The sequence below is a fragment of the Corvus cornix genome, chromosome 4A, assembly GCF_000738735.6.
Source record: "Corvus cornix cornix isolate S_Up_H32 chromosome 4A, ASM73873v5, whole genome shotgun sequence".
Lineage (NCBI taxonomy): Eukaryota > Metazoa > Chordata > Aves > Passeriformes > Corvidae > Corvus > Corvus cornix.
In genome coordinates this window covers 17,474,994-17,499,234 of record NC_047058.1, presented here as the reverse complement: position 1 = coordinate 17,499,234, position 24,241 = coordinate 17,474,994, and the positions used below count along the sequence as shown (strand labels likewise).

General features: G+C 46.3%; 1 protein-coding gene across 4 annotated transcripts in view; it reads left to right on the top strand.

Moving 5' to 3' along the window:
• Nucleotides 1-24,224, top strand: part of CAPN6 (calpain 6) — a 50,759-nt gene extending 26,535 nt beyond the window's left edge. For all 4 annotated transcript variants that reach the window (XM_020584811.2, XM_019288152.3, XM_020584812.2 and 1 more), the window contains exons 4-14: nucleotides 2,296-2,427; nucleotides 2,894-3,102; nucleotides 3,469-3,661; nucleotides 7,010-7,203; nucleotides 8,827-8,904; nucleotides 10,036-10,231; nucleotides 13,405-13,527; nucleotides 15,010-15,212; nucleotides 16,499-16,620; nucleotides 19,929-20,065; nucleotides 20,966-24,224. In XM_020584811.2, coding sequence (XP_020440400.2) covers nucleotides 2,296-2,427; nucleotides 2,894-3,102; nucleotides 3,469-3,661; nucleotides 7,010-7,203; nucleotides 8,827-8,904; nucleotides 10,036-10,231; nucleotides 13,405-13,527; nucleotides 15,010-15,212; nucleotides 16,499-16,620; nucleotides 19,929-20,065; nucleotides 20,966-21,148 — 1,770 coding nt within the window. In that variant the 3' untranslated portion in view covers nucleotides 21,149-24,224. The remainder of the gene's footprint in view (nucleotides 1-2,295; nucleotides 2,428-2,893; nucleotides 3,103-3,468; nucleotides 3,662-7,009; nucleotides 7,204-8,826; nucleotides 8,905-10,035; nucleotides 10,232-13,404; nucleotides 13,528-15,009; nucleotides 15,213-16,498; nucleotides 16,621-19,928; nucleotides 20,066-20,965) is intronic.
• Nucleotides 24,225-24,241: the final 17 nt, after the last annotated feature.

Below are 24,241 nucleotides of genomic sequence, written 5' to 3'. Positions count from 1 at the left end.
CGCTTAAAGATCCTCACAAGGACTGCAGAATAATATATTGAAATAGCGCATTTCTAACTTGTGTTGGGGGAATTGTGGCTTAGATAGATAAAAGTATTCCTTAGAATTTGCTATATGGCACAAGTGGTGAAGACCACAAAGCTCAGAAGAGGGCAAAGAGCTGCAATGAGCTCTAGGTTGTGCCTCAGTGTTATTGTGTCTCATCTGAGCCACGCAGTGACAGTGACCATAAAAGCTTTTGTAATGACAAGAGAATTCATGACAAAAGAGACAGAATTGGTGGCATTTTTACGCTGTTCTTTAGCCCCAGAAGTCCAGGACTCTGAGGTGGTTTAATCAGAAAGGGTTTATCAAGCAGGATCCTGGAGAATTTGGTGACTGGTGGAAGGAGGGAGGTGCTGTTTCTGAGCTCTGCTGTTCCTTGCTTGCTTTGGGCCCCGGCAGTCAGCAAATGCTGATCTCATCCATAAATGTTGGCACTTGGCACATGCTGCTCTGTTTTGCCTTTGAGGACTTCGTGAGATGCGAGACACACTTCAATTAAAAAATGGCAGTTTAATGTCGTTATTTTTATCAAAACAAACCAAACAAGATATTTGTAATACACAGCAGTGCTTAATTTCTTTCTAAAATTAATTAAAGTTTTGGCTTCCACCAGTGACAGAAAAGTTTGGACACTTTTAACCCCGATGGCTCCGTTTATCCCTCATTTATTATTCTAACAAAATAACATTTTGAAAGGAAAAACAAACTAGAAATTACTAATGCCAGAGATGCCAGGAAATGGGATATGAAACTGGAATCTAGCCCACGTGGATGTGGGATGTGTGCTACCACCATGAAGGCCAAGTAGCCAAGTGATGTCAACCCCTGCAAGTGGGTGGATTTACATCATCTGAAGTGCCAGCCTGGAGGTCCTGCTGCCATTCCATATCAGAGCATCCAGGGAGGCTGAATGGACCTGTCCATGATGCTGATGAGCATCTTGTACATGGCCAGTTTTCCTCCTGGGCACCGTTTTGTTATCCAGGTTTTTGTTAAGGTCTCTTAATAAGCTTTGAATTTTCCCTAAGTGCAGACACACGTGAGAATTCCTGACAGAAGATCAGTGTCACGTAATGATCAGTTGCTTGTTTCCCAAAAGGCATTTAAAATGTCAGCTGTTATTTAATGAGAGAAGTCTCATGCCAAAAATATAATTTTCTTAAGGAAAACGGCTGCAGCTCCATGAATTCCATGCTGTGAGCTGACTTCAGGTGCCATTGGCTAAACCAGCCCAGAAAAACCATCAGCTGAGCACTGAGGTGGTTCTTTGCTCTGGAAATGTGGTCACCTGGCACTGATTTGTCAGAGCCACATCAGAGAGATGCGTCTCTAGTCTGTAGCCAGGCTTGGGTTGCACCCCTGCTATTTTGGGATCATCATCTTTAATTACCAAAGGGCAGAGGGAATCCATAGGTACGGAGCACAGCTCCTTCCTCTGCTGCTGATGGCAAACAGGACGGACTGCAGGAAATCTGGGGTCTCCTGCCATTTTGAGGTGAGAGGGAGTTAGTTATTCTGCATTTCTAATGCTTGGACATAGGATCATTTCCACAGGGTTGAAATTTTGGGTGATTAAACTGTGAAAGAGCAGAATTTCCTACCACTGCCTGCTTTGCCATCCTCTCAGCCAGTGAGGAAGGGCAGTGACTGACAGGAGAGTGTCAGGAGCAGTCACTGGGTTGAACCCAGCAGGTTCCACACCAGTTAGGGATGGTCCCATTACCTGTTTGCTGAAGTGTTTGTGGGAGGTTCCCTCTCCATTCAGCAGAACACCTCTGCCAAGGATTTCTTGGGAACAAACACATCACTGCTGCAAAATGCACCCGTGTGGCTTCCCCAGGGTCTGTGGAACTGGAGGTGCTCCCTTTAGTGCAAGGGGAAAGCCAGGGAGGAGCAAGGAGACATCCCAGGAAGATCCAGCCATGCTCTCTGGGAATCTGCACGTGAATAGAGATGGAGCCAGGAAAGGAGGAACAAAATGTTCTAACAGGAGCCCGATCCATGAGAATTATGAGACCCAGAGAATAAAAGGTGCTTCACAAAGAGGTATTCTCTTCCTCCTGTGGGGTTGGGGTCATTGCAGTAACTCAGGCTGTTGCTGAAGGAGGGTTTCCAGTGTGGCAGTGAAGAAAGGAGAAGCTCAGAGCTCAGGTGTCAGCAGCATCATTTCCTGCTGCTTTTCTTGACTGGAAGGATGGTGTGATCATTTCTGGGGTGGAGTCTCCAGTAATCTCTGGTTTGCTTTGCCAGGACCTCTGTGAAGACCCCCACCTATTTGTGAATGGAATGAGCTCCCATGACTTCCACCAGGGCAGGCTGGGGAACTGCTGGTTTGTGGCTGCGTGCTCCTGCCTGGCTCTGAGGAAAAGCCTCTGGCAGCAGGTGGGTGACTGATGTGTGTGGTGCAGGAAATAAAGCAAATAAAGCAAGCTAACCTTGGTTGTTTCCCTGCCTATCAGCCAGTGTTTTCCTCTCTAGGATTAATAAGGGGTGAGTTTTGGTGGATTCAAATCTTCCCTTTCTTTAACAGTTTATTTTTCATGTTATGAGACCTCCTCACTCCACACTGAGCACCCAAGAACAGACAGAACAAAGCCGGAGAGCACAGCGGGTTCTTTTTATCTCTCTCTGCGGATCAGTATGAATTTCACTTTCCTGAAATATTCTTTGAAGTGGGGCTGTGTTTCACTGTGTACCAAACTCACTCTCTCTTTTCACTGCTTCATCTGTGTAGGGTCAGCTGCTCATGGAGCTGAATGCCAGCACGGCCCATGTTCCAGAGCAGTCTGCCCCGGGAATAAACTCCACACAGGGCACTTGCTGAACCTCCCCTTCCACGCTTTCTCAGGTGATTCCAGACTATAACGAGCAGGAATGGGACGCTAAAAACCCAGGGAAATACGCTGGGATTTTCCGTTTCCGCTTCTGGCGCTTTGGAGAGTGGACAGAGGTGGTGGTTGATGATCTGCTGCCAACTCAGAACGGGGAGCTGATCTACTGCCGTTCCAACGTGAGAAACGAGCTCTGGAGCGCTCTGCTGGAGAAAGCTTATGCTAAGTATGAGCTGGTTCGTTGTCCTTGTAGTCCTCAGTGTTGTCCCTGTTCGTTTTGTCTTTCAGTTCTATCGGACTTTCCATAGTTTTTAGTTTTGCTGCTGGTAGAGAACCTTAAAAAGACTGAAAACTCTTTTCTTTAGTCTCTGTTAAGGATGTAAACCATAAAGGAGTGCCACTCAGTCTACTTCAGCAGTATCCTTAAGGATCCTAGAGACCAGGAAAGATTTGTCTGCAATCTGCTTGGGCTTTTTTTTGTTCTGTTTTGTTTTTCCCTTGGTGAGACACAAACATCTTCCCTACATTCAAGCCAAATTAGAGCACTCATCCCAGCCCCCTGTAAACTGAGAATGTTCTGTGTTGCCTCCAGGCTGGCTGGATCCTACCAAGCCCTGGATGGAGGCTGTGCTGCAGAAGCCCTGGTGGATTTCACTGGAGCAGTGGCAGAATCCATTAATTTGGCAGAGGGCAAATACGGTGAGGTTATTTCTGAGCAGATGAAGCTGTTTGAAGACCTGATGAAAGTGCATAAAAGAGGAGGGTTCATCAGCTGCTCCATTTCGGTGAGTACAGAGAGCTGGATTTCAAGGGTTTATGTCAATGAAAATATTCTGGAAGAAATACCATTATTGGTACATTGAGTATGTCCTTCCTTTGCATGTTTGGAAAAGCTTTGTGTGGAGAAATCTAGCAAGTGCTTCCAGCCCAGTACAGCTCCAGGAGCCACTAAATACAATCACAACTGCTTGTGCTGCCACTTCACTGTGTGTCTGAATTGCTGTTCTTTCTGAATGGTCACAGTTGTGAGTTGACCTGAGATAAATCCATCCTAATTTACAGAGCAGATGGCTGCATTCAATTGCTTTATTTCTTAGAGAAATCTCTTTAGAGAAAACAGTTCTGGCACTGAGCTGCTGAGACTTCTTGACTTTGATTGTGCCAGTGCAGTCAGGATATCAGTGGAGCTGAGCTGCAAGGCTGAGCTCACCTGGTCGTTCAGGTGATGCTGTTTGACAATAATTAACCTGTAGAACTTGCCTGTGAGGCAGGTAACTCAGTGCCCACATTAGCAGGCCATGGCCCTGAGGTTCCCATAGTCAGTAGACAGGGGCAAAACAGTGACAAACTGGGCTGAACTCCCCTTCTGTATAATGTCAGGCCCTGATGGGGTAGTGCTGAAATTCTCCCCTTGTCCAAAGCTGTTCTCACGTGTGAAGGGCTGACAAACTGCCACGGCACCTGAATATTTCCTAAAAGATTGCTTTAAAATGATTTTTCAAATCATTTATCATGGACCATTAACCCAGCAGCCCACAGAAAAGGGATCATTTTCTGGGATTTGCAGGGTTGGCACTAAGTGCACTTCAGCATCTTCCTCCCATGGGCCCTGCTTCAGTTTAAGACCTTAGCTGAGGCTGATCTTAGTTAAATCACTTAAACGTTTTGCTTTCATTTCCCCATCTGTGAAACGAAGATGATTCATTCAGAAATTCTTGTGAGTATCAGGAGAGTTGTGGAGTTGTTAAGAACAACAGAAAATCAGCTGTGTTTGGAGGTTCCTGACAATGTTACCTGTTTAGCTGGCCCTGGCCATGCACTGTCCTGGCACCTTCTGGGACACAAACTTTAACCTAATCTGGGACTAACCTGGGACAGAGCAGGACTCCTGAACTGTCCCTTGCAGCAACATCAGGAAACAGCTCAGAAACAAAATCGTCAAGGTCTTTGAGTTTTGTTTTACCTTTCTTTTGTAAGGCCTGAATTTTTATTTGGAAGAATTCTGTCTGATTTGCTCAGACCAGGCTGGCAGAGCAGACTTCCTGGTGTGAATTGTTACTACAGATGTTGTTTCTGGAATGATAGGTTGCTCCCAAATGCTAAGGCACTTCTGTTTCTTAACATGGATCTGGTGAGGGGATAGACTCAGTACAGGGAGCTGTATTTTAAAAAGCAATTAATTAGGCAGTTGTAATGCTTTCACTGATGCCTGGCATTATGTTTCTGCCTGCCAAATTAAACACAAATGCTTCTAAACATTGATTACAGAGAGGCCATTCCTAAGTTTGCCTGCATTTGTCATTTTTTGATGTATTATACACACAGTGGAGCTTGCTAGGTGTGGAATATTTAATACTCAAGTGGCTTCATTGCTGCCTTACGAACATGTCATCATTTTCCTTGGATTACAAAATGGCCCTGAGCATCACCATGTGGAAATGGGAACAGACAGGAGATGTTTAAATATCTCATTTGAATAGATAAATAAATAAATATTTTTGGAATGAGGTGGGAAAGGCCAGCAGTGAGAAAAGCCTGGGGGATAACAAAGGCAGCAGGAGAAGTTACAGACTCCCGTGCTGTCAAGGATTCCTTGTTTGCTTTTAGTTGTGAAGAATGCGAGTGAAAGTGTGACACTGGAGGGAGCCCAGAGCCAGTGGGAATGTCAGCCAGTCTGGGTGGAACACTTGAGCTGATTCTTTGGGAGCTGCTGTCAGCGAGAGGCACAGAGGGCTGGGTGAGACTCTCACAGTTGCCAGACCATCTGTCAGTTCCAATTTGACAGAAATTTCTCTTTTCCCCTCTCTCTTTTTTTTTTTAATGTGATTTCCTACCTTTGGGGACTGGGCACTGTTATATCAGTGCAACATTTGCCTTAGGACAAGGACCTTGTCTGTTTAGACCAGTTAGATTTTGAAAGGGGTAAAAATATCTGAGGAAGTACTATGTGCATTTCATAACTCTGCTAAGTCCTCATTTATATTTAAATATTCGTATGTTTATACTACTATATTAATGCATAATGATAAATTATAAATAATATATTTGTATTTAAATATTTGCATTAGTAACACCAAGAGACCATACCTCTTGCTCTCTCCACCACAGCCAAGGCTTGATTGAGCATTAATTAGGTAATTACAAGGATCTGCACTGAGTCAAATCTTCTTTCCTTGATGTCCAAGGGAATGAGTGTCTCCAGGCCCTATGGGTGATAGCCCAATATAGACAAGACAGACTCAAGGATGGCTTGGCTGGATTCAGTGAAGGTGTGGAGAATCTGGATCCAGGACCATCAAAACAACTCCAGCATCTTTGTATGATGCTGTTTTTCTGGGTTTAGATCAGGAGATTTGGATGCATTAAATGAAATTGTGCTCTTTTTCAGAGCTTGGCTACTTTTATGTATTCTTAGATCAGCATTTGATCAGGCCTACATCATCCAACAGGACAGTTTAGGATTAGTTTAGGGACAGTTTAGGGTTAGTTTAGGGACAGTTTAGGGCCAGCCTGTCCACTGCTGCAAACTGGGATTCTTATGTGGAGTTTATGATGGGCAAACCCAGTTCCTAAAGCACCCTACAGATCTTCCCTTTGCCACATAAGAGAGCCCTGCCAGGACTGAGTGAGCTACAGGACAGGCTCCACAAATGGCTTGGAAGTTTTTTTGCTTTTGCCTGTGCTCTCCCATTTTTACCCACTGCCAGTAGTTCTTCCTGGGTGTCAAATTTATTCCAACACAAGAGCAACCATTGGACTCACCAGCTAAATTCCTGAGTGTCCAGGTGAGGACACCCCCAGAGAGCCTGGGCATCAGCATCCAGAAAAGCCATTTTTTAAAAAGGACAAGATTTTGAAAGGGCTGGTAAAGGTTGTCCATCAGCCCTGTCTCCAACTCTGAGGCCAGGACAAGACAGACTGGCTGCAGCAGGCAGGATTCCCCTGTGCTCTGGAATTGTCTGGCACTATCCTGCCCAACCCCAGCCTAGTGAGCCCCTCGTTCTGATTCTGCTATTTTCAAATCACTCAGGAAGGAAAACAAGCTCTCCTTGTCCTTCCCCTTGAACTTGGAGCTGCCAGGTTCCTCAGAGATGTGAGTTCTTTTTGTTCAATTGTCATTCTTTGTGCCCAAGGAGTCCCCTGGCCGTCCCAGTGAAGCAGAGACAGAGATGGGGCTTATTGTGGGCCATGCCTACTCCGTGACTGCCATCAGGAAGCTGCGTCTGGGGGAGAGGCTCATGTTCTCCTTCAAGGCAGAAAAGCTGTTCATGATCAGGCTGAGGAATCCCTGGGGGAAAAAAGAATGGCACGGTGCTTGGAGCGACAGGTAAGAGCTGCAAACCCAGTGGCAAAGGGGTGAAGCTGTGCTGGGGCCACTGGAATTTGTGGATAAACACTGGTGAGACCCCCCTGTACTCAGGGAGACTCAACCTCTGTGCCATCTCTGCCCATTTTCCTCTGAGAAAATGAGCACGTCCTGGAGGAGTTTATGGCTCCCTGGACCTTATTTACTGTTTACATCATTCTTCTGGCACACTGGGAGAAAAACAGCTCATGAGTCAAGAACATGAGGCTCGTTCCCAGCTTCACCAGACTGTGTCTGTGACTCAGTTTCTCATCTGTCATTTCCAGCTGCTGGGGATGGTAAAATTGGATTTTAGATAATTTAAGTGGTGGGTGAAAAATGCTGTAAAAGTGCCATATTTGTGATTTCTTTCTAATTTCTTTCTAATTCATTTTCTAATGAATTTTCATGTGGGCCTTGGGTTTAGCAGGCACGTCCACAGCACCAGAAGTGATTGCAGGGGGGGAGGTATTCCATCATGGGTGATTTATACATGAAAACGTGTGACAGTTCAGCACTGGGCTCACCAGCCAGGATTTAGTATTTAACAATGCAGTGTTCTCAACAACAGCATATTAATTTCTTCTAATCCATGCTTTAGCTAGCAAAAATCTGCTACTTTCAGAGAGATTGGTCTGGGTGAAGTGCAAAGAATGCACAAAAGAGCTACTGTGTCCTGTTGAAGCTGAGCCCTTGGAGTTCTCCACTAGACTCTGTCTGACACAGCTGCCACTCCTGCCAGCACTGAGGCCTCTGACCATGGCCCATGGCTTTTGGTCTAACAGAACTAAATCGACAATTTCCAAATAGTTAAAGAAAATGTCTGTTATGGTGGGCAGCCTCCCTTCCCTCCTGCCAGCCACCTTCAGCTTCAGCCTCCAAGTGCTTTTGGAGAGGCAGTGAGGAGTCGTGGCTCTGTCTGTCTGGTGTAACCCATCAGGGATGGGATCTGTGGTTGGGTTTCAGCAGGAGGCTGCTGGAATTTTGGGGGTGTGCTCCCCTGCAGCAGCCGGTGCCTGCAGGGGCTGTGGAGGCACTGAAGGGGCTGTGCACTGTAATGTTCCTCTGGAAACTGGACACTGTGCTCAGGCTCCAGCAGTTTGTTCTCAAAGGCTCCCTGGGGAAATCTCTGACCTCAGGCCTGTTTTATTTAGGTGATTAAAAGACAAAGAGAATACTCTGCTCTAAGTGAAGCATTCAATAATCTCCGGAGGAGGAAAAGCAGGTTTCATTTGAGGGGCCTTCAGGGAACTGAGTCAATCTCCTGTGACCTTGGAAACCAGCTGTTTAAGTGTTTAAGAGTCCTAATGGAGGGTGTGACAAAGAAAATCAATAAGATTCTGCTCTAGTTGTGCCCATTTCCTATTCATCTCTTTCTTTGTTAGTAGCTTTCAAATCAATTAATGTTTTAAAACTCCTCCTGAAAGCCTCACATTTTCTTCATGAATATCACCTGCCCTTTCTGTACTCTGATATTCCTTTTAAAACCATGGGCCAGAAGAGATTTTTACTTCCAATTTTTTTCCAGGTGAGAGCTTTTAATTTAAGTTAGTAATCATCTTTGTTATTGTTTTTTTCTTTTTCTTTTTTTTTTTCTTCTTTTAGTTCTGAAGAGTGGAAGAAAGTCAGCGATTCTGAGTGCAAGAACTTGGGGCTCACTGTTAAGAATGATGGAGAGTTCTGGTGAGTGGGAATGATGTGAAGGCTTTGGAGACACTGGCTACCCTGAGTAACTGTCATTAATCTGCCATTTAACAGCTCCAAAAACAGATGGGGATAAAATTATCCCAAGGTCTGTTTCTTTCAAATTCCCAAGGGATGACAGGGAAGAATAATAAAAATGGATTTAAAACTAGTAGAACAAAATTAGTGGCTCTCAATATTGTCTATATTTAGGACAATCTCTCAGAAACCAGGAGAACACCTGCTGGTTTACATGACACAATGCCAAATATTGAACACACTGACAGCCCTGTTTATTGCCTGCTGTGCCTGTCTGTAGGTCAGCCACGGCTGAGGCATCTATAAATAGAGTTGCAGCCAGTGAATTTTGATATTTGTTGATGTTTTCCAGCATGGGAATGAGAAGTGTTCATTCTCTATACAATCTCTAGAGCTCTAGTAATTTTAACCTTGCTTAAAGCTTAGATCCTTAGCCCAGCAGCTTCTCCAGCAGACGATCAATATTGCATCAAGTGAGCTGGCACGGCTCAGTGTGAAAAGAATTCTGTTGGCTTTGTCAGGACTGGCAGCTGCAGGGTTTGGCTCTGGGCCATTAATAAGCCAGGCCATGATGGTAATTCAGAGACCCAAGCAGTTTTTCAGTTGCTCTGCAGTCCAGCCTGTTCCTTTAGTAGGCACAGATGAGATGGGGTTGAATAAAAGCTCTGTCCAGAGTGCAGAGGTTTGAGTCGTGCTCAGGGGCAGATGTGACAGTAAGGACTCTAATAATGAGGCGTGGATCCTGCTTTAATTGCAGGTGATCTCTTTGGCCTTTATAAAATGTGTTATCAAATCCAGCCTGGGAGCTTCAACCTGTCCTTTAGGCTTAGGAGATGCAACAGAACAGATCCAGATGTGACCAAACCCCCTGAGTGATACTGCTCTGAATTAAGCTCTAAGACTCTGTGATTGTGGCTTCACGAGTATTTCCACATGGAAAGCTTTCCAGTGAATCAGTTTGTCCCGTGGACAGCTGAGCAATGCCTCCTCATCAAATTACTGGAAGATTTTGTGTGTTGTTTTGGCTCTTTGCATGAGTATCACTGTTGATTTTTAAACAAACCATTACTTCCCTGGCGTTCCTTGGAGCAGGATGACGTTTGAGGACTGGTGTAAGAATTTCACGGATGTGGACATCTGCCGGACCGTGAACACCTCCTACTTCAGCCTCCACAAGACCTGGGAGAAGGAAATTATCTATGGGGCTTGGGCAAAGCATCCAGAGCCCCTGCTGAACCGCTCTGGAGGCTGCTTTGATAACAGAGAGACCTTCCTTCAGAACCCCCAGGTGTGTTTTGTGAGGTATTTGATAACAGATAAACCTTCCTTCAGAACCCCCAGTGGGAATCCCTGTGTTTTGTGAGGTATTTGATAACAGATAAACCTTCCTTCAGAACCCCCAGTGGGAATCCCTGTGTTTTGTGAGGTATTGAAGTGTAGCCACTTTAGCTGGGGCTCCTGAAGTATCCACCCTGTTCAGGAGTTGGCAGTGAGTGCTAGACAAAAATCTCATTGCCCTGGGAGTGTGCTGGGTACTGCATGTTTCAGTGATTTTGGTGCAATTTCTCAGAAGGGTTTAGATATTTATTTAGGACTGATCATGTTTGGGGCTGGTGAGTCACACACACAATGGAATTACTGATGTCCTGCCTGGACTTCTTTCAGTTTCCCAGTCTTTGAAAGGCAACAAGTCTGATTTTCTAATGACAGAACTCACTTAACACCCTTAAACAGCCCGGGGATTTGATCCACTGTATTTAGTTAGTATCCCTTGGAATGAATGTAAGATTCTGGAAGTACCTGGTCTCTTCCCCAGGCTCAGCCTCTCATCAGCATTACAGAATTTTCCTTCCTGGTCATTTCAAGCTATTCAGTTTAGCTGTTCATCCACTCCTACTCCCTTTCCCACCTTCCTGCCCTTCTCCTTGGGGTGTGTTTTCATCCCAGCACATGCAAATTCAGGCATAAAATTTCAGTTACTGTCCATGGGATCTGGCCACTTACTCTGTTAGTACTTTGAAAATTCCCCTTTCTGTCCAGATTATCTAGAGATGGTTTTGGATCTGCTTCTCTGCACTTAAGGGAGGTTTCTGCCTGCACCCTCTGTTTTCAGAGCAGGGTGCTGGAGCAGTGCAGCCTCTGCTGCTCAGATCACATCTCAGATTCCCAGCTCACCCTGCAGTTCTTCACTGCTCTGCCTTCTGTCAGTGCCTCATTTCCAGAGGGTGATTTAATTCAGGTATTGCCCTGTAAGAGTCTGGATGTTTTCCAACTGCTTGTCTGGTCTCATTTGTAAGTGTTTAGCTGTCACAGAGAACAAAATACTCAGTTCCAGCTGAGTGCAGTGCTTGATGCAATGGAAGGCCTCTGTATCCCAGTGTTATCTCTGGGCCAGTTGATTAAAAGGCTCTTAGCAGCAGTGCTGGAAGGCATTTATGTTATCTTAGAGCCATTACAGATTACTCTGGCACACACCACCATAATCTAGAGATAATCTCTCTGTTGTCCCAGCACTGAGGCCTCCTTCGAGGTTTATCTGTGCAGAGAGGGATTGTGACACTTCCAGTCCCTTTTGATAAGGCAATTTAAGCCAACTCTATGTGTGTTCTACAGTCACCTGCTGACTTCTAGATCATTACCCATTAAGACAGCTGAAGTGTCATCAGAAGAAGGTCACAGCTGCAGAGCTGTCATCAGACCAGGAGAGCTTTCCTGGTTCCACTTGTTCTCCTCCCACCCCTCCATGGCCTTGGAACACGCTGAGGGGGTCACCCTGCATATGGTTCAACAGGGACAAGAATTAAAATGTGCCTTAGAGGGTGTTGCTGCACGTTCATATCTCACTTTTTAGGTTCTCTCTGCAGAGGCTCCTTACAACCCCATGGACTCTCCAGGGCCCTGTGCTTTCTCTGCTGCAATAGGTGACACAGAACTCAAATAAGAGCTTGGGACGGGGCCTTGTTCAGCAAAGCTCTAAGGCAGAGGGATGTGGATGGGTCTGTAACCAAGGCAAGCTCAGTATCTACCTCAGAGCAAAGCTCAATAATTTGCTTTTTAGCAGCAATCGAAGGAGAAGGGAGGAGGGAACTGAACCAATGATGATATTCCTCTCCGTGCTGCAGGGAATTCCAGCTTAAATCTGAACATGTGGTGCATGTGGTACCCATCTGTGCACTGCTGCAGGTTTATGTTTCTATTTATTTTCTTCACATTTAAATGTCTTTGAGGATGGAAGAGTACAGCATCTGTCTAAACTTGGGGTAAATAATGTCCTCTTCCCCCCACTGACAACTCAGGTTTGCCCTCTGCATACACGAAGCAAAATTTAAAGGAGTCTCTAATAATGAACAAATTAATTTAATTCCTTGTCATATAAAGAAACACCTGTCTGACCTTCTTTCATTCATACTTACTTATGAACTGGTCTGGTAGTGATTTTTAGTAATATCTGATTTAGTAAGATGGGAACTGCTGCTTAAACTTGAGATAAATTTCTTTGATTTGTCTTAAACCCAAGTTGACTCAAGTTTCCTGTGAACAGTTTGGATAAAATATTTGCATGTTAAAGGTGCAGGAGTCTTTCTTAGCTGTTTTTTACTGGGTATTCAGGAAAACTGAGAAGTCCAAAATTAGCATTCCTGTCATTCTTACATTAAATAGGAACGGTAGATGCAGAACAAAGTGCCTTTTAAACTATGATTTGAAAGATTCCTTCATTTGCAGGCCCTATATAAAGATGTTTGAAATTTACAGGCACTGTTGAGGTAAAAGAAGAATCAAAAATTATCTAAGACCCCATGTGGAGTCTGTTAGTTTATTTTTTAAATCTCACTCCTGATTTATAGCTAAATAAATTTAATCTTTTGTCTTTTGCTTTCAAATGAGGTATTCTCTGCTGACTCCAGTTATTTCATAGCTTCATCCCAGGCTGTCCTTTATGTGAATCAGATTCACTGAATGGTTTTGGTTGGGAGGGACCTTAAAGCTCATCCCATTCCACCCCCTGCCATGGGCAGGGACACCTTCCACTATCCCAGGGTGCTCCAAGCTCCATCCAACCTGGCTTTGGACACTTCCAGGGATCCAGGAATGGCCACAGCTTCTCTGGGCACCCTGTGCCAGGGCCTCAGCACCCTCACAGGGAAGAATTTCTTCCTAATACCTACTCTAAACCCACCTTCCTTCAGCTTAAGGCCATTCCCCCATGTCCTATCACTAGGATTACCATTTTCACCAATACCTTTTATTTGCCTGATACTTTTGGTTTTAAGATCCTTATTATTAGCATTAATTTTCCACCTGTGAATTGCTGGCAATATCTGTTACGTGGAGAACTCTCCTTCCTCCCCCAGATATATTTCCATTTGCCCCCTTTGTATGCACATATTTCCCTGGTGATGGCTTTACCCTCAGTCTCCTGAGGCAATTCCAACAGCTCTTCTCTCTCCTCTCTCCTCCCAGTACATCTTTGATGTTAAGAAGGCCGAGGACAAAGTGTTGGTCTCCTTACAGCAGGAGGATCGCCGCAAGTACAAGAAAGAAGGGAAAGGAGACAACATCACAATTGGCTTTGAAATACTCAAGGTAGGCAGCCAAACTCCTGGTGCAGAGTTTGTTCAGTTTGTTTAACACTGCTTTATCCTGACAGTGAGATCTCTGGCAGACAGAGCCAGGATTATCCTGGGGTCTGGCTCTGCCTGTGGGCACTGCACAGAGCTGGCATTGCACAGGCCATGGGAACTAAACTGAATTTAGTTCAATTCAAACTCTATTTGATTAAATTTCATTTATTTGAAATAAGTCGGTTTTGCCCCTTGCAAAAGAATTTTAAGTGCTTCTCCTACCCCCAAGCTTTCTAGAGAAAGGCAAAATAATATTGATGCCTAAAACGTGGAAGGTTTTTTCTCCTCACTGGAGGCTTCTGCCTCCATTTCATCAGCAAATACAGCCAGGTGAATGAGGTTGAAAAGTCTGCAGTTTTTCTGTTGCCACTTAGAAAAAAAGAGTGTTTTCAAAAGCTGGAGTAGTGAGCAGGAAATGAATATATGGGAAAAGGAGCCACAGGGCTCCCAAAAGGTAATTTAATTGCACTCTCAGGGCCAATTGAGTAAAATGAAAACCCCCAGACGCAGAGAAGGAGGGAAGTGAAGAAACAGCAATTTTTCTGCTCTTTCACTGAGGATTGGGGTAATCCTGTCATCTGTTGCTACAGCTCCTGGGACTACATTAAATCTGTGTCCCTGCCCTGTTGGTTAGACATGCTGACATCTGCATCACACCTACTCATTTGCCAATCACGTGTTAACCACATATATTGAAAAGTGTCATTGCAGAAAGCAGAATATTTACCTTGTCTTGTTCATGCCTGCAATTTGGAAAGGCTTGAAAGAGAAAATCACACCTTCATAAAAGTTTCAGGGCTCTATTTTTATTTCTGATCAATAATTTTTCTATTTTAGACACATTCTAACACACCAGGCTCATTACATGACTAAAGGCCTTTGGAAGAGAAGTGCCAGAAAAGAATGAAGGGCTGCCTTTGCCCCAAGAGCTGCTCGAGAGAAGGGTTTAGGTTTTAACTGTGCTCTGGCAAATACCAGTCCCCTGGAGAGGATGTTAAGAGTTAAGCACAACTTGAAGGCTTAGAACAAAACATGAATGGTTATTCTGTGGCTTTTGCATTCAGGAAAGGGCAAGGAAAATACAGCTGTGTGCATCTGGATTGGGAGCCTGCTGTGAAAGGCTGGAGTGCTCTCTCCACGCTAGAGAAAGGAGGCAGAGTGATCTCAGCCTTGTCTGAGCAGGTGCAGTCCTCAGGGTGTGTGTCCATCTCTGGAAGTGTTCCAAGCTCTGCAGTAGCATCCCACCTCTTTTAGTGGGTTCCTGTCTTTGCCAGCCCCAAACTTTGACCTGCCACGGCTTAAACGGATGAGAAAACACTTGCCGAATGATTTGTCTTTACTGCACGTTGTGTTTCATGGCCATGAAAAGCTGTGTGGTGCTCAGGGAGAATCCTGCCTGTTCGCCCTGCTATCCCTGCTGGCATTAGTCCCTCTCCTGCTGCAGGTGGAGGATAACAGAAGGTACAGGCTGCACAAGCTCACGGTGCAGGAGAGAGTGGCCACGTCTCCCTACTCCAACACACGCAGCGTGTTCCTGAGGAGGACCCTCCAGCAAGGCCGCTACGTGCTCATCCCAACCACCTACATCCCAGGGGTCCCTACAAGGTTTATCCTGAGGCTCTACACAGATGTGCCCTCAAAACTCAGGTGGGTGGCACTCACAGCCCACAGGCTGCAGCTCCGTGGAAGGGGTTGCCTGGTTGTCCTCCAACACCTCCGACTCGCTGGCTCATGTGGCTCCAGAAATGGCCCTGGAGACATCAGGGGCACCTCTGAGAATCTCCAGGTTTGTGCATGGTCAGGTGACACTTTACTATGTCGTAAATCGAGTCTCTCCTGATGGGAGAGAATTTGCTGAAAGTCCTTGCAAGGAGTTTAAAAGATAAAGCGAGGCGTCTTCTGTAGTTTCAATGCTTCCAGATCGTTGTTTATTAAGTTTTATCAGAGGAACTGAGCCACTAGCATGACCCAGGTACAGCATGGAAGGAGGAAAAGTAGGAGTGAGAGCCAATTATCAAGATTTACACAGCCTTTTAAAGATATTTTAACCAATAGTTACTAAAAATGTACATTATTTTCAGGTTCTTACCAATTATTCAGTAACACGACTAGGAACTGCAGAATTCTCTATCCAATCATTCCAAACTACTTCTACTGCAGAACATGGAGTAGTAGAAGAAGGAGAAGAAGGTCTAGAGAACAACAACAATCCTCCATTTTGATATTTTTAACTCTTATCTATTTACTACAAAGAGAAGCCCAAAACCTCTGAATTTTTCACCCTGTGACAATCTTACATAGTAGTCTATCACCTAATTCACACCACTGTATTTTCTAGTTCTTGTCTGACTGTTGGTAATTTTTTCCAAGGTTTGAAGCTAAAACAATGTTGTTCAGGGGGGTAAGAACCCTTAAAAACAGGCAGAGAAATGTTCTTGGTACTCTGGGTTCCTACAATCAGGAGATGTTTAGTTAGGGACCTCATGGACAATTAATTTAGGGTCTTTTGGCTTTTTTGTTTGGCTCTTGTAGTGGCCAGGTCAGGACACCGAGCACTGGTGCTTGTGGTTACAGCTGATACTTGTTGTTTCTGTGACCATCTCCTCTGAAACCAGTGGCTGCTGCAAAAGTAGAACCAGTGCTTCATGAATCAGACCCACTGAATTTATTTCTTGATTTGATAGTATTTTCCCTTATTTAAAACTGGGGTTTTTTCACCACTTTTGCTCCCACGCCAAAGATAACACAAATCTGTTTTACTTTGCTTTGCTCTATTTTTATTTCTTAAATCTGTCATTTTTGCACCACAGAATTCAAAAATGGCAGATGAGGAAAAACTGCAAATCTCATGTCCTAAAAACACCAGATTTCCACAACCATTGATTGTTTGCTTGACATTCTTTGCTTTGGTTGCCTTTTCCATGATTTTTCAGGGAGCTGAAGGCAGATAGGCCTAAAATGACGTGTTGGAGTCTTCTTTGTGGCTACCCACGCAGAGTCACCCAAATCAAAGTCCACTCTGCAGAGGGTTTGCAGAAGCAAGACAGATCAGGAGGTAAGTGGAAAAAGAGTCTGGAAGAGTGGAATTGGCTTTTCAGTCCTCTAAAGACGATTTGGGTTGATATGTAAGCAGTCAGAAATTATCCAAGCAGAGGATTTATGAGTGGAGAGATCAGATGAATATGCGGATGCAAGCAGCAAGTTCTGGGCAGGTGCATAACTGGGCAGGAGTAGCCAGACCCTCCTGAAGAGCTAATTGTGGAGATTAGTAAGGTTCTTCTGTCAGGATTACGTGTTTTCTAAATGCTTCATTCTGGAGCTTCTGAGGACTGAGACTGGCAAACTGCCCTGAAAACATCAGGATGTCTCTAGACCCTGACACTGGGGCTATGCAGGTGCAGAAAGTAAGGGCAGCCTGAACAGAGATACCTTTTTTGTATCACTGGAGCTCAGGGATTTGAGACTGGAGTGCACTGATCTTCACAAAAGCCCATCGCTGTCATCTCAGAGTTGTGCTCAGTACAAATTTCTGAGTAACTGCATAAACAAAACTGAAGGAGAATGAGGATTGCATAGCTCAGTGCTGCTTGTCGTCAGAGCCCTGCTCCTGGCCAGAGGAAGTTTATTTAATCTTTATTTTAAATGTTTATTGGAGAACTCCCCGTGGTGCTGTCTTTGATCCATTGCCCTGTCTGGACAAAATAATGGATGGTTTGCTGTTGTCAGGAATAACGGCCCAGACTCAGTCCTGGATGCTCCTTGTGGAAGTACCTCTCTCCAAGTTAGTGTTCTGAAGTGGATCCAGCTGTCTGGGAGTCAAGCACGGGGGCAGGTCTGCAGGATGATGAGGAAGCTCTTTGTGCTTGAGGATTTTTCATCTCTCATTCCCAAGCCTTTAAATGTTTCAAAAATTGCTCTCACTACTGTCTGTCAGGCCTTTTTCCCGAGTTTCTCTTTGAGAACACATCAGCTTTTGCACCTTTAAATCTTCCTACTGACATTCCATGTTGGATTTGCATACTTAATTGTCTTTCACCACTTATATTCTAAGCTGAGTGTTGAGGCCCGTGGTGTGTGACAGCCCTGGAAGCAGAGAATCTTTAGTGGAAGCTGCCTTGGGAGCAGCCTGAGAAGCAGAAGGAAGGAGAAGCAGAGATTCACCTGTAAGAGGCAAAACAACTTGCTGTGATTGCCAGGGCAGTGCTTTTGTCTCAGCACTGTGTCTGCTGTTTGTCCCGTGCCCTTTTCCAGCGGCTGAGGGTGTCAGAGCTCTCTGGGTGCTGGTAAGAGCAGTAGAGAGGAGAGGGAATGCATCTGGGAACATACCCTCAAGAATGTTTTCCATTTCCTTTTGCTTTGGTACAGTGCTGAAGGATGTGGGTGTTAGATCCTCAGTGCAGTTCTCAAAAACCCAAAAAGTAAGCCTTAGACTACTGATCACAGATTTCTTTAAGCCTTAGAAATGTCATTACTGTTCAGGTGTTTCTGGCTTTTACAGATTCACACATTTCCTATGTACTGTTCTTTTTTACAACTTCCCAAAGCAGCAGCATGGCCAGGACTGAGGTAAGAGAGCTCTTGTGGGGTTCAGGGCAGAGCTGGAGCCATTTATGTGCCCCAGAGCTGAACCCAGCCCTCCTTCCACTGCCAGAGCCCTTTCCTGAGTAGCAGCTCCAGTTTCATCTCATGGCCAATACCAGGACATTGCTTTTCCACTCTAGCAGACCTTTCTGTTTTTCATTTGTCCTGTAAATAAACCAGGCACGGAACTGGGCCATGCATAGCTGAGAACATCTGATCCCCCCTGTGCTCTCCCATTTCTTCCTTTTGTTCTGGAATTGGAGCCAGTTTTCCTAAAACAACTGACCCATCCAGCACTGCCATCATGGGGTCGTGCAGTGCAGGAACATTTTGTGTCCGTTTTCTACCTCCCTCTTTTTCTCGAGGTCTTGCTGAGAATTTGAATGTTTCCTTCAAATATTCTCTTTCCTGCCACTTGGGAGTCCCCTCGTTAACTGCTCCCTCATCCCTCCAGCAGATGTGCCTGTCACCTCTTTAAGCTCTGTGTCCTTTCCCCACCCCTCTTTATGCTCGCTATCTCTTAATTACTGTTAATGATCGGGTGTTGCTCTGCTCTTTGCCCTCGGACAAAGCTGTTAACACCATTGGGGTGCCAGGCAAGACCCCGTTTTAATCAGATCCATTTTCCAAATCGCTTTGCAAAGAGGGCAGCTTTTCCACCCCTGATCAGGCAGTGCGGTGCCACCCCATGCCCCAGAGCTGAATTCGCACGTTCAGTGACACGGAAGGCAATTGCCCATCAGCAAAGGCAATATCCTGCTACCTGCCATGGAACTGTGAGGGGTTCTCAGGGAAACGGCCCTCGGCAGCTCTGGCCAGGTGTAACCACGGAGCAGCAGAAGGAAAAATCTCTGTCTGCCTTGTACGTGGTTGCGTCTGGTTTGGATGCAGCTGTTTTGTGGTTTGTTCGTGTGAGATGTTGATACCTGATCTTGTAAATGAGGGATGTGTTGGAGAGAAATCATCTGGGTAGGGATTGTTAAAAAGCTGAAGTTGCCTAAAGTTGTGCTGCCTTCTGGCTGTGGTGGCATTATTGAGTAGATGGTTAAAAAATGTGTGTTAGAAACTATCACGAGCCTGACTTAGACTTATAGATGCTCAAGGTTTATTTAAAATCTGTATCTGAGAGGTAACAAGGTGTGGAAAAAAACCTGATATTCTGTCATTAACAACAGAAATGGACAGAGATAGTTGTGTTGAAATACAAAACTTTTTAAACTTTGTTTAATTAAAAGTTAATTAGAAAGTGGAATGGCCCATTCTATTTGAATTTAAAGACAGGTGTTTCCAAATCGGTTCTTGCTCCTTATTGGAAAGGAAAGAAAATATCAACTTTAATAAGAGATAAACATGTTCAGTGTAAAACCAACAAAGAATTCCTAAAATGTTGAACAATTGCAAGGGGTCATGTATGAGGTTTAGATGGGATATTAGGGAGAAATTGTTCCCTGTGAGGCCCTGGCACAGGGTGCCCAGAGAAGCTGTGGCTGCCCCTGGATCCCTGCAAGTGTCCGAGGCCAGGTTGGACAGGGCTTGGAGCAGCCTGGGACAGTGGAAGGTGTCCCTGCCCACGGCAGGGAGTGGAACTGGATGGTCTTTAAGGTCCCTCCCAACCCAAATCATGCCACGATTCTGTGTTTTCACCTGGACAGGGAGCAGTGGCTGTGACTTGCTCTGGTGCCCTGTCCTGTGCTCAGTGGCAGCGCTGCTGCCAGGCACAGGAGGGGATTGTCTCAGCTGCCATCCTGTGTCCCCAGAGCTGTGCTGCTGATTGTGTTCCAGGAGCAGATCCCTATGTGCTCATCAAGTGTGACAACCAAAGCAGGCGCTCCCCGGTGCAGCACAACACCACCAACCCCGTCTTCAACACCCAGGTGATCTTCTACAGGAAGGACATCGACAGTCCTGTCACCATCCAGGTGAGACAGCCACGCAGGGCAGCTGCTGAGGGCAGGGAGGGCAGCACAGCAGCATCCCTGGGCTTCACTGGGCCAGCTTTTCCTTCGTGTGACTGATACCCAGGAGAGTGAGAAGCTCTGCTCCCTCTTGCTGGGCCCTGCCTGGAGCTGTGCTGCTGCTTCTCCTCCATAAACACCGGCTGATGGCACTATAGAGATCAGAAGGCATGTTTCATTCCAAGGCATGTTTCATTCCAAGGCATGTTTCATTCCAAGGCTTTGAAAGAATTTGCAGAATTCCCTTTTGCCCCATGTGGTACCTGATGAAACAGAGAAAAGCCAAGTGTTGTCCAGAGTCAGTGTTCGGAACAAAACCAAAGCTAATCCTATTATTAAGACGTTTTCTACCCTGAATTCTAGTCCTATGAGAACTAGACCTCCCTGTTTACCTCAGCACTCAGCTGGAGAAATGGAGCTTGGTGTTGAGATGATGCAGCCTAGGAAAACTTTGTCTTCAGGCTAGGCTGTGGGCCAGGCTCTATCACAGGCAGAGGTGGAGCACTGAGGAGGTGCAGAGGTGAGCACAGGCAGGCAGAGCAGCACAGAGGAGCTATTGTAGGTAGGTTTTACTGCTGATGAGCTAAAAAAGGTCATTTTTATTCCTCTCCTAGGCAGGCTTTGACCTAGAAAGCAAAAAAGCTGCATTTCGCTCCTTATTTGCATAGTCTATGTAAATGAGCATGCAAATCCAGACTCTCCCTCACACTCTCTAGACAATTAGCTAAATTTAGATGCACGCTCCCTCCTCGCTGCTTTTCCAAGGGGTTCACGGGGGTGACCCTTCTCGAGCACAGCCCTTTCCGGCCGAGTGTGACAGCAGCGCTGCCTCAGCCGGCTTTCTTTGTGTCCCCTCGTCCCCAGGTCTGGAACAGCAACCTCCTGAGTGACCAGTTCCTGGGGCAGGCGGTGCTGGCAGCCTCCCCCGGTGAGCCCCGCGAGCAGCAGACGCTGCGGCTGCGGGGCAGAGGCGGCCGGGAAGCAGCCGAGGTGCCGGGTCACATCACCGTCAAGGTTTTCTCCAGCGATGACCTCGCCGAGCTCTGAGCGCCGCAGCCCCGCAGAGCCAGACGGAGCTGTCACCTCGCAGCAGCCGCGCCGGGGACTCGGGAGCACAGGGTGCACATCAGCATAATCGCTTTAAAGGGGGGGAAAAAAAAGCCCTCCAACTCTCCACATGATCATTGGTAATGGGGAGAGAGGCTTTGGGAGAGGGGGAAATGCAGATTTATACGTATCTATGCTCGTAATACAGCACATGCAGTAGCAGAGGGGCCAAACGGAATGCTGGCGGATAAGTTCATTAGGATGTGAGCATCTTCCCAGCAGCATCGTTGAGGGTGCAGGCAGGAATGGCTGCAGCTCTCTCTCTCAGGCACCCACCAGCAGCTCGAGGGAGTGGCAAGCACGAGGTGGATTCCTATCATTCTGCCCTTGTTCACTGCCAGGCTGGCTTTGGGAGGGGGGTATTTTTCCCTCTAGAGGGATATAAATGTCTTGATGAAATTTCACTTCCTTGGTGAAAATGTCACTACTCAAGGAGTTCAGTCATAGCTCGTGGCCTGATGACCAGTCTTGCCAGGACAACATTAAAATAAGGGGGCAGATCTTGCAGTGCCTGTTTGAACACCCAGCAAGTAAGAGCTTTGTCCACCTGAAGGCTCTCAGATTGACTTTCTGATTCTTCTCTTCTCCACCTCAAGCTGGTGACTCACAGTTTGGTATTCCTGTATCCCTGTCCAAAGGCAGGAAGGGCACCTCACAGTTCAGCTGTTTGCCCAGAGCACAGATGCAATAATGGGAGCCTCCTTGCTTTGTTTAATCTACTTAACGCTAAAAATGGAGTAACGACCCTCTTGTTTTGGTAGATGTAGCACCAGCCTGAAAGAGGAGAAAATGAGCTCATGAGGAGGGTGGGTTTGTAAAAGCAAGGTGCTGTGCCCTGGCAGGTGTCAGGTCTCACACTCAAAACTTTGCAGTCATTTATTGCTGGCACGTCTGATGTTCGCAGAAGTTTCACTTGGGTACCGAGGAGAATAGGTGATATTTCACATTTCCATCACAACAGGGGTCTAGGTAGCAACTCTTGCCTTCCCCTGCAGCCCATGGCCCTGCAGCCCATGGCAGGGTTCCCTCAGCAGCTGTTTGGGTGGCCATGCTGGGCAGTTGTTGCAGTGCAGGTGGCACTGGCCACAGCAGCAGAGCATTCAGAGGACTGGCAGCCAGGCCACCAGAACACAGAGGTCTGATTGTCACCCCGTGGTTACGATGAGTTCCCATGTTCCTAGTGGTTCTTAGTTTACATGTTCTAAGTTTATTGATGCAGGAGTTCTCCACCCAGCTTTATGTATAAGTTCATGTTTATGTATTTCCCCTAGTTGCTTATGTATTAGTTCTGGAAAATTCTCCCTTCTTCGACGCCTCATTGGTCTACTCATATAATTCCCTCTCTTAAGTTATCCCTATTGGATATTGTGCTGCCTCGGGCAGCCCCAAAGATGTCAGGCAGTGACCCTGACAGTGCACGAGGCTCTCTGTGCTGGACACTCAGAAATGGGTTTTCTGCAGATTCTGGTTGGTAAAGTGAAGCTGAAGGACTCTTCTGCCCTTTTTACAGCCAGGAAATTTGGATTTCTGTGTGCTTCGTAGCCACTTCAGCCACACTGTGCGATTTTTGTAATTTATGAAATGGCTCTCGACAAGAGTTAATGTTTTCACAAAAGGTTTTGAACTCTCCTCAGGGCTCCAAAAGGATCTGTGCTGTGGTAGGAAAATGCTTTCTCTGGCATGCCAGAGATGGACTGTGGGGCTCTGAATGATGCTGCAGTGCCATCAGCTTAGCTGCATGTACCAAGGACCTCAATCCAGCTCTTTCCAGACAGTTTGGGCTCGGGCCACTTGGCACAGCAGAGCACTTGTCAAGAGGTGTGAACTAGAAGCCCCACAGGCAAGTGACACTCTCTGTAAACTCATGGCTTCGGGGCTGCTTACTCTCAGAACTGTTTGTAAACTGAGATTTATCCTTTTAAAACGCGTGAACTGTCTTATACAGACCCAGAGCTTGGACGAGAGGGAACTGCAAATGTCAGGGCTGCCCTAGTCGTGCACTGAGACCTCTTTGCTTTGCTGTTCCTCACACACTGTTCCAGGCTGTGGGAGCTGCTTCCTGCAGTGTTCCCTATGGGATGGGTGCCATTCCCAGGGCTTGGCTTGGCCAGCTGGTTGGCCTGGGTCAGTGTTTGCCCTGAAAAAGGTTCCCCTCTGAGATGGCACTGGAGGTTTGTGCCTCCCTGCCCCACGATTTGGCTGAGAAAGCTCCTGAGCCTGCTGAGGGCACAAAGCCAGCTCAGCTCCAAGGTGGAGGGGAGTCCCTCGGCTCTTTCCTTGGAGCTCCACAGCTCTGACCCCCAATCCCAGCACTACCACCCCATTCCAGCCTCTATAATGGGCTGTCCCCAGCATCAGTGGGACACAGGGAGCATCACCAGCAGTTCTTGGGCACCTACAGCCTGGCACAGGGGGAAGTCAGGGTAGGGAGCATAGACATGGTGATTTTTAGACCTTGATAATGATGCCAGCTCCAGACATTCCCCCAGTTTGTCCCGGTGGCATGGGGACAGGCAGCCCTGGAACACCACTGCTGGGCACTGCTGCCCTGAGGGGCTGGCAGTGCTGGGAGCTGCGGGAGGCTCAGCCGTGCTGGCGCCAAGCAGGATGTCTGGACCTCTGCATTTATTATTTTTGGGGAGTATTTGGTTTTGCCATCAGGAGGAGCTGATCCAGCCTGGGAACACAACTGGCTCTGCTGGTTTCCAGAGGCTTCTGTCTTCCCAGGTGAACCCCAGGTGAAGCAAGGCAAGGGCAGGTTGACAGGGGCTTGTGCTGCTGCCTGCTTCTAACGTTGTTAGTTAAAATTGTAATTTTTTAACAATATCAACATGTGGGAAGGTATGTTTGGGCTGGTTTTTTGGGATGGTGGGAGGGCTGCATTTATGTACACGCTCAAGCCACCGTCAACCCCTCAAAAATGAAAACAGGTGGAAGTGGGTGTAAAATGTTTCATTGCAACCTTTTGTAACTTTTCAATACGAAGTGACCTAAATAAAATTTTACCAAAAATTTACAATTTTAGCGATTTCT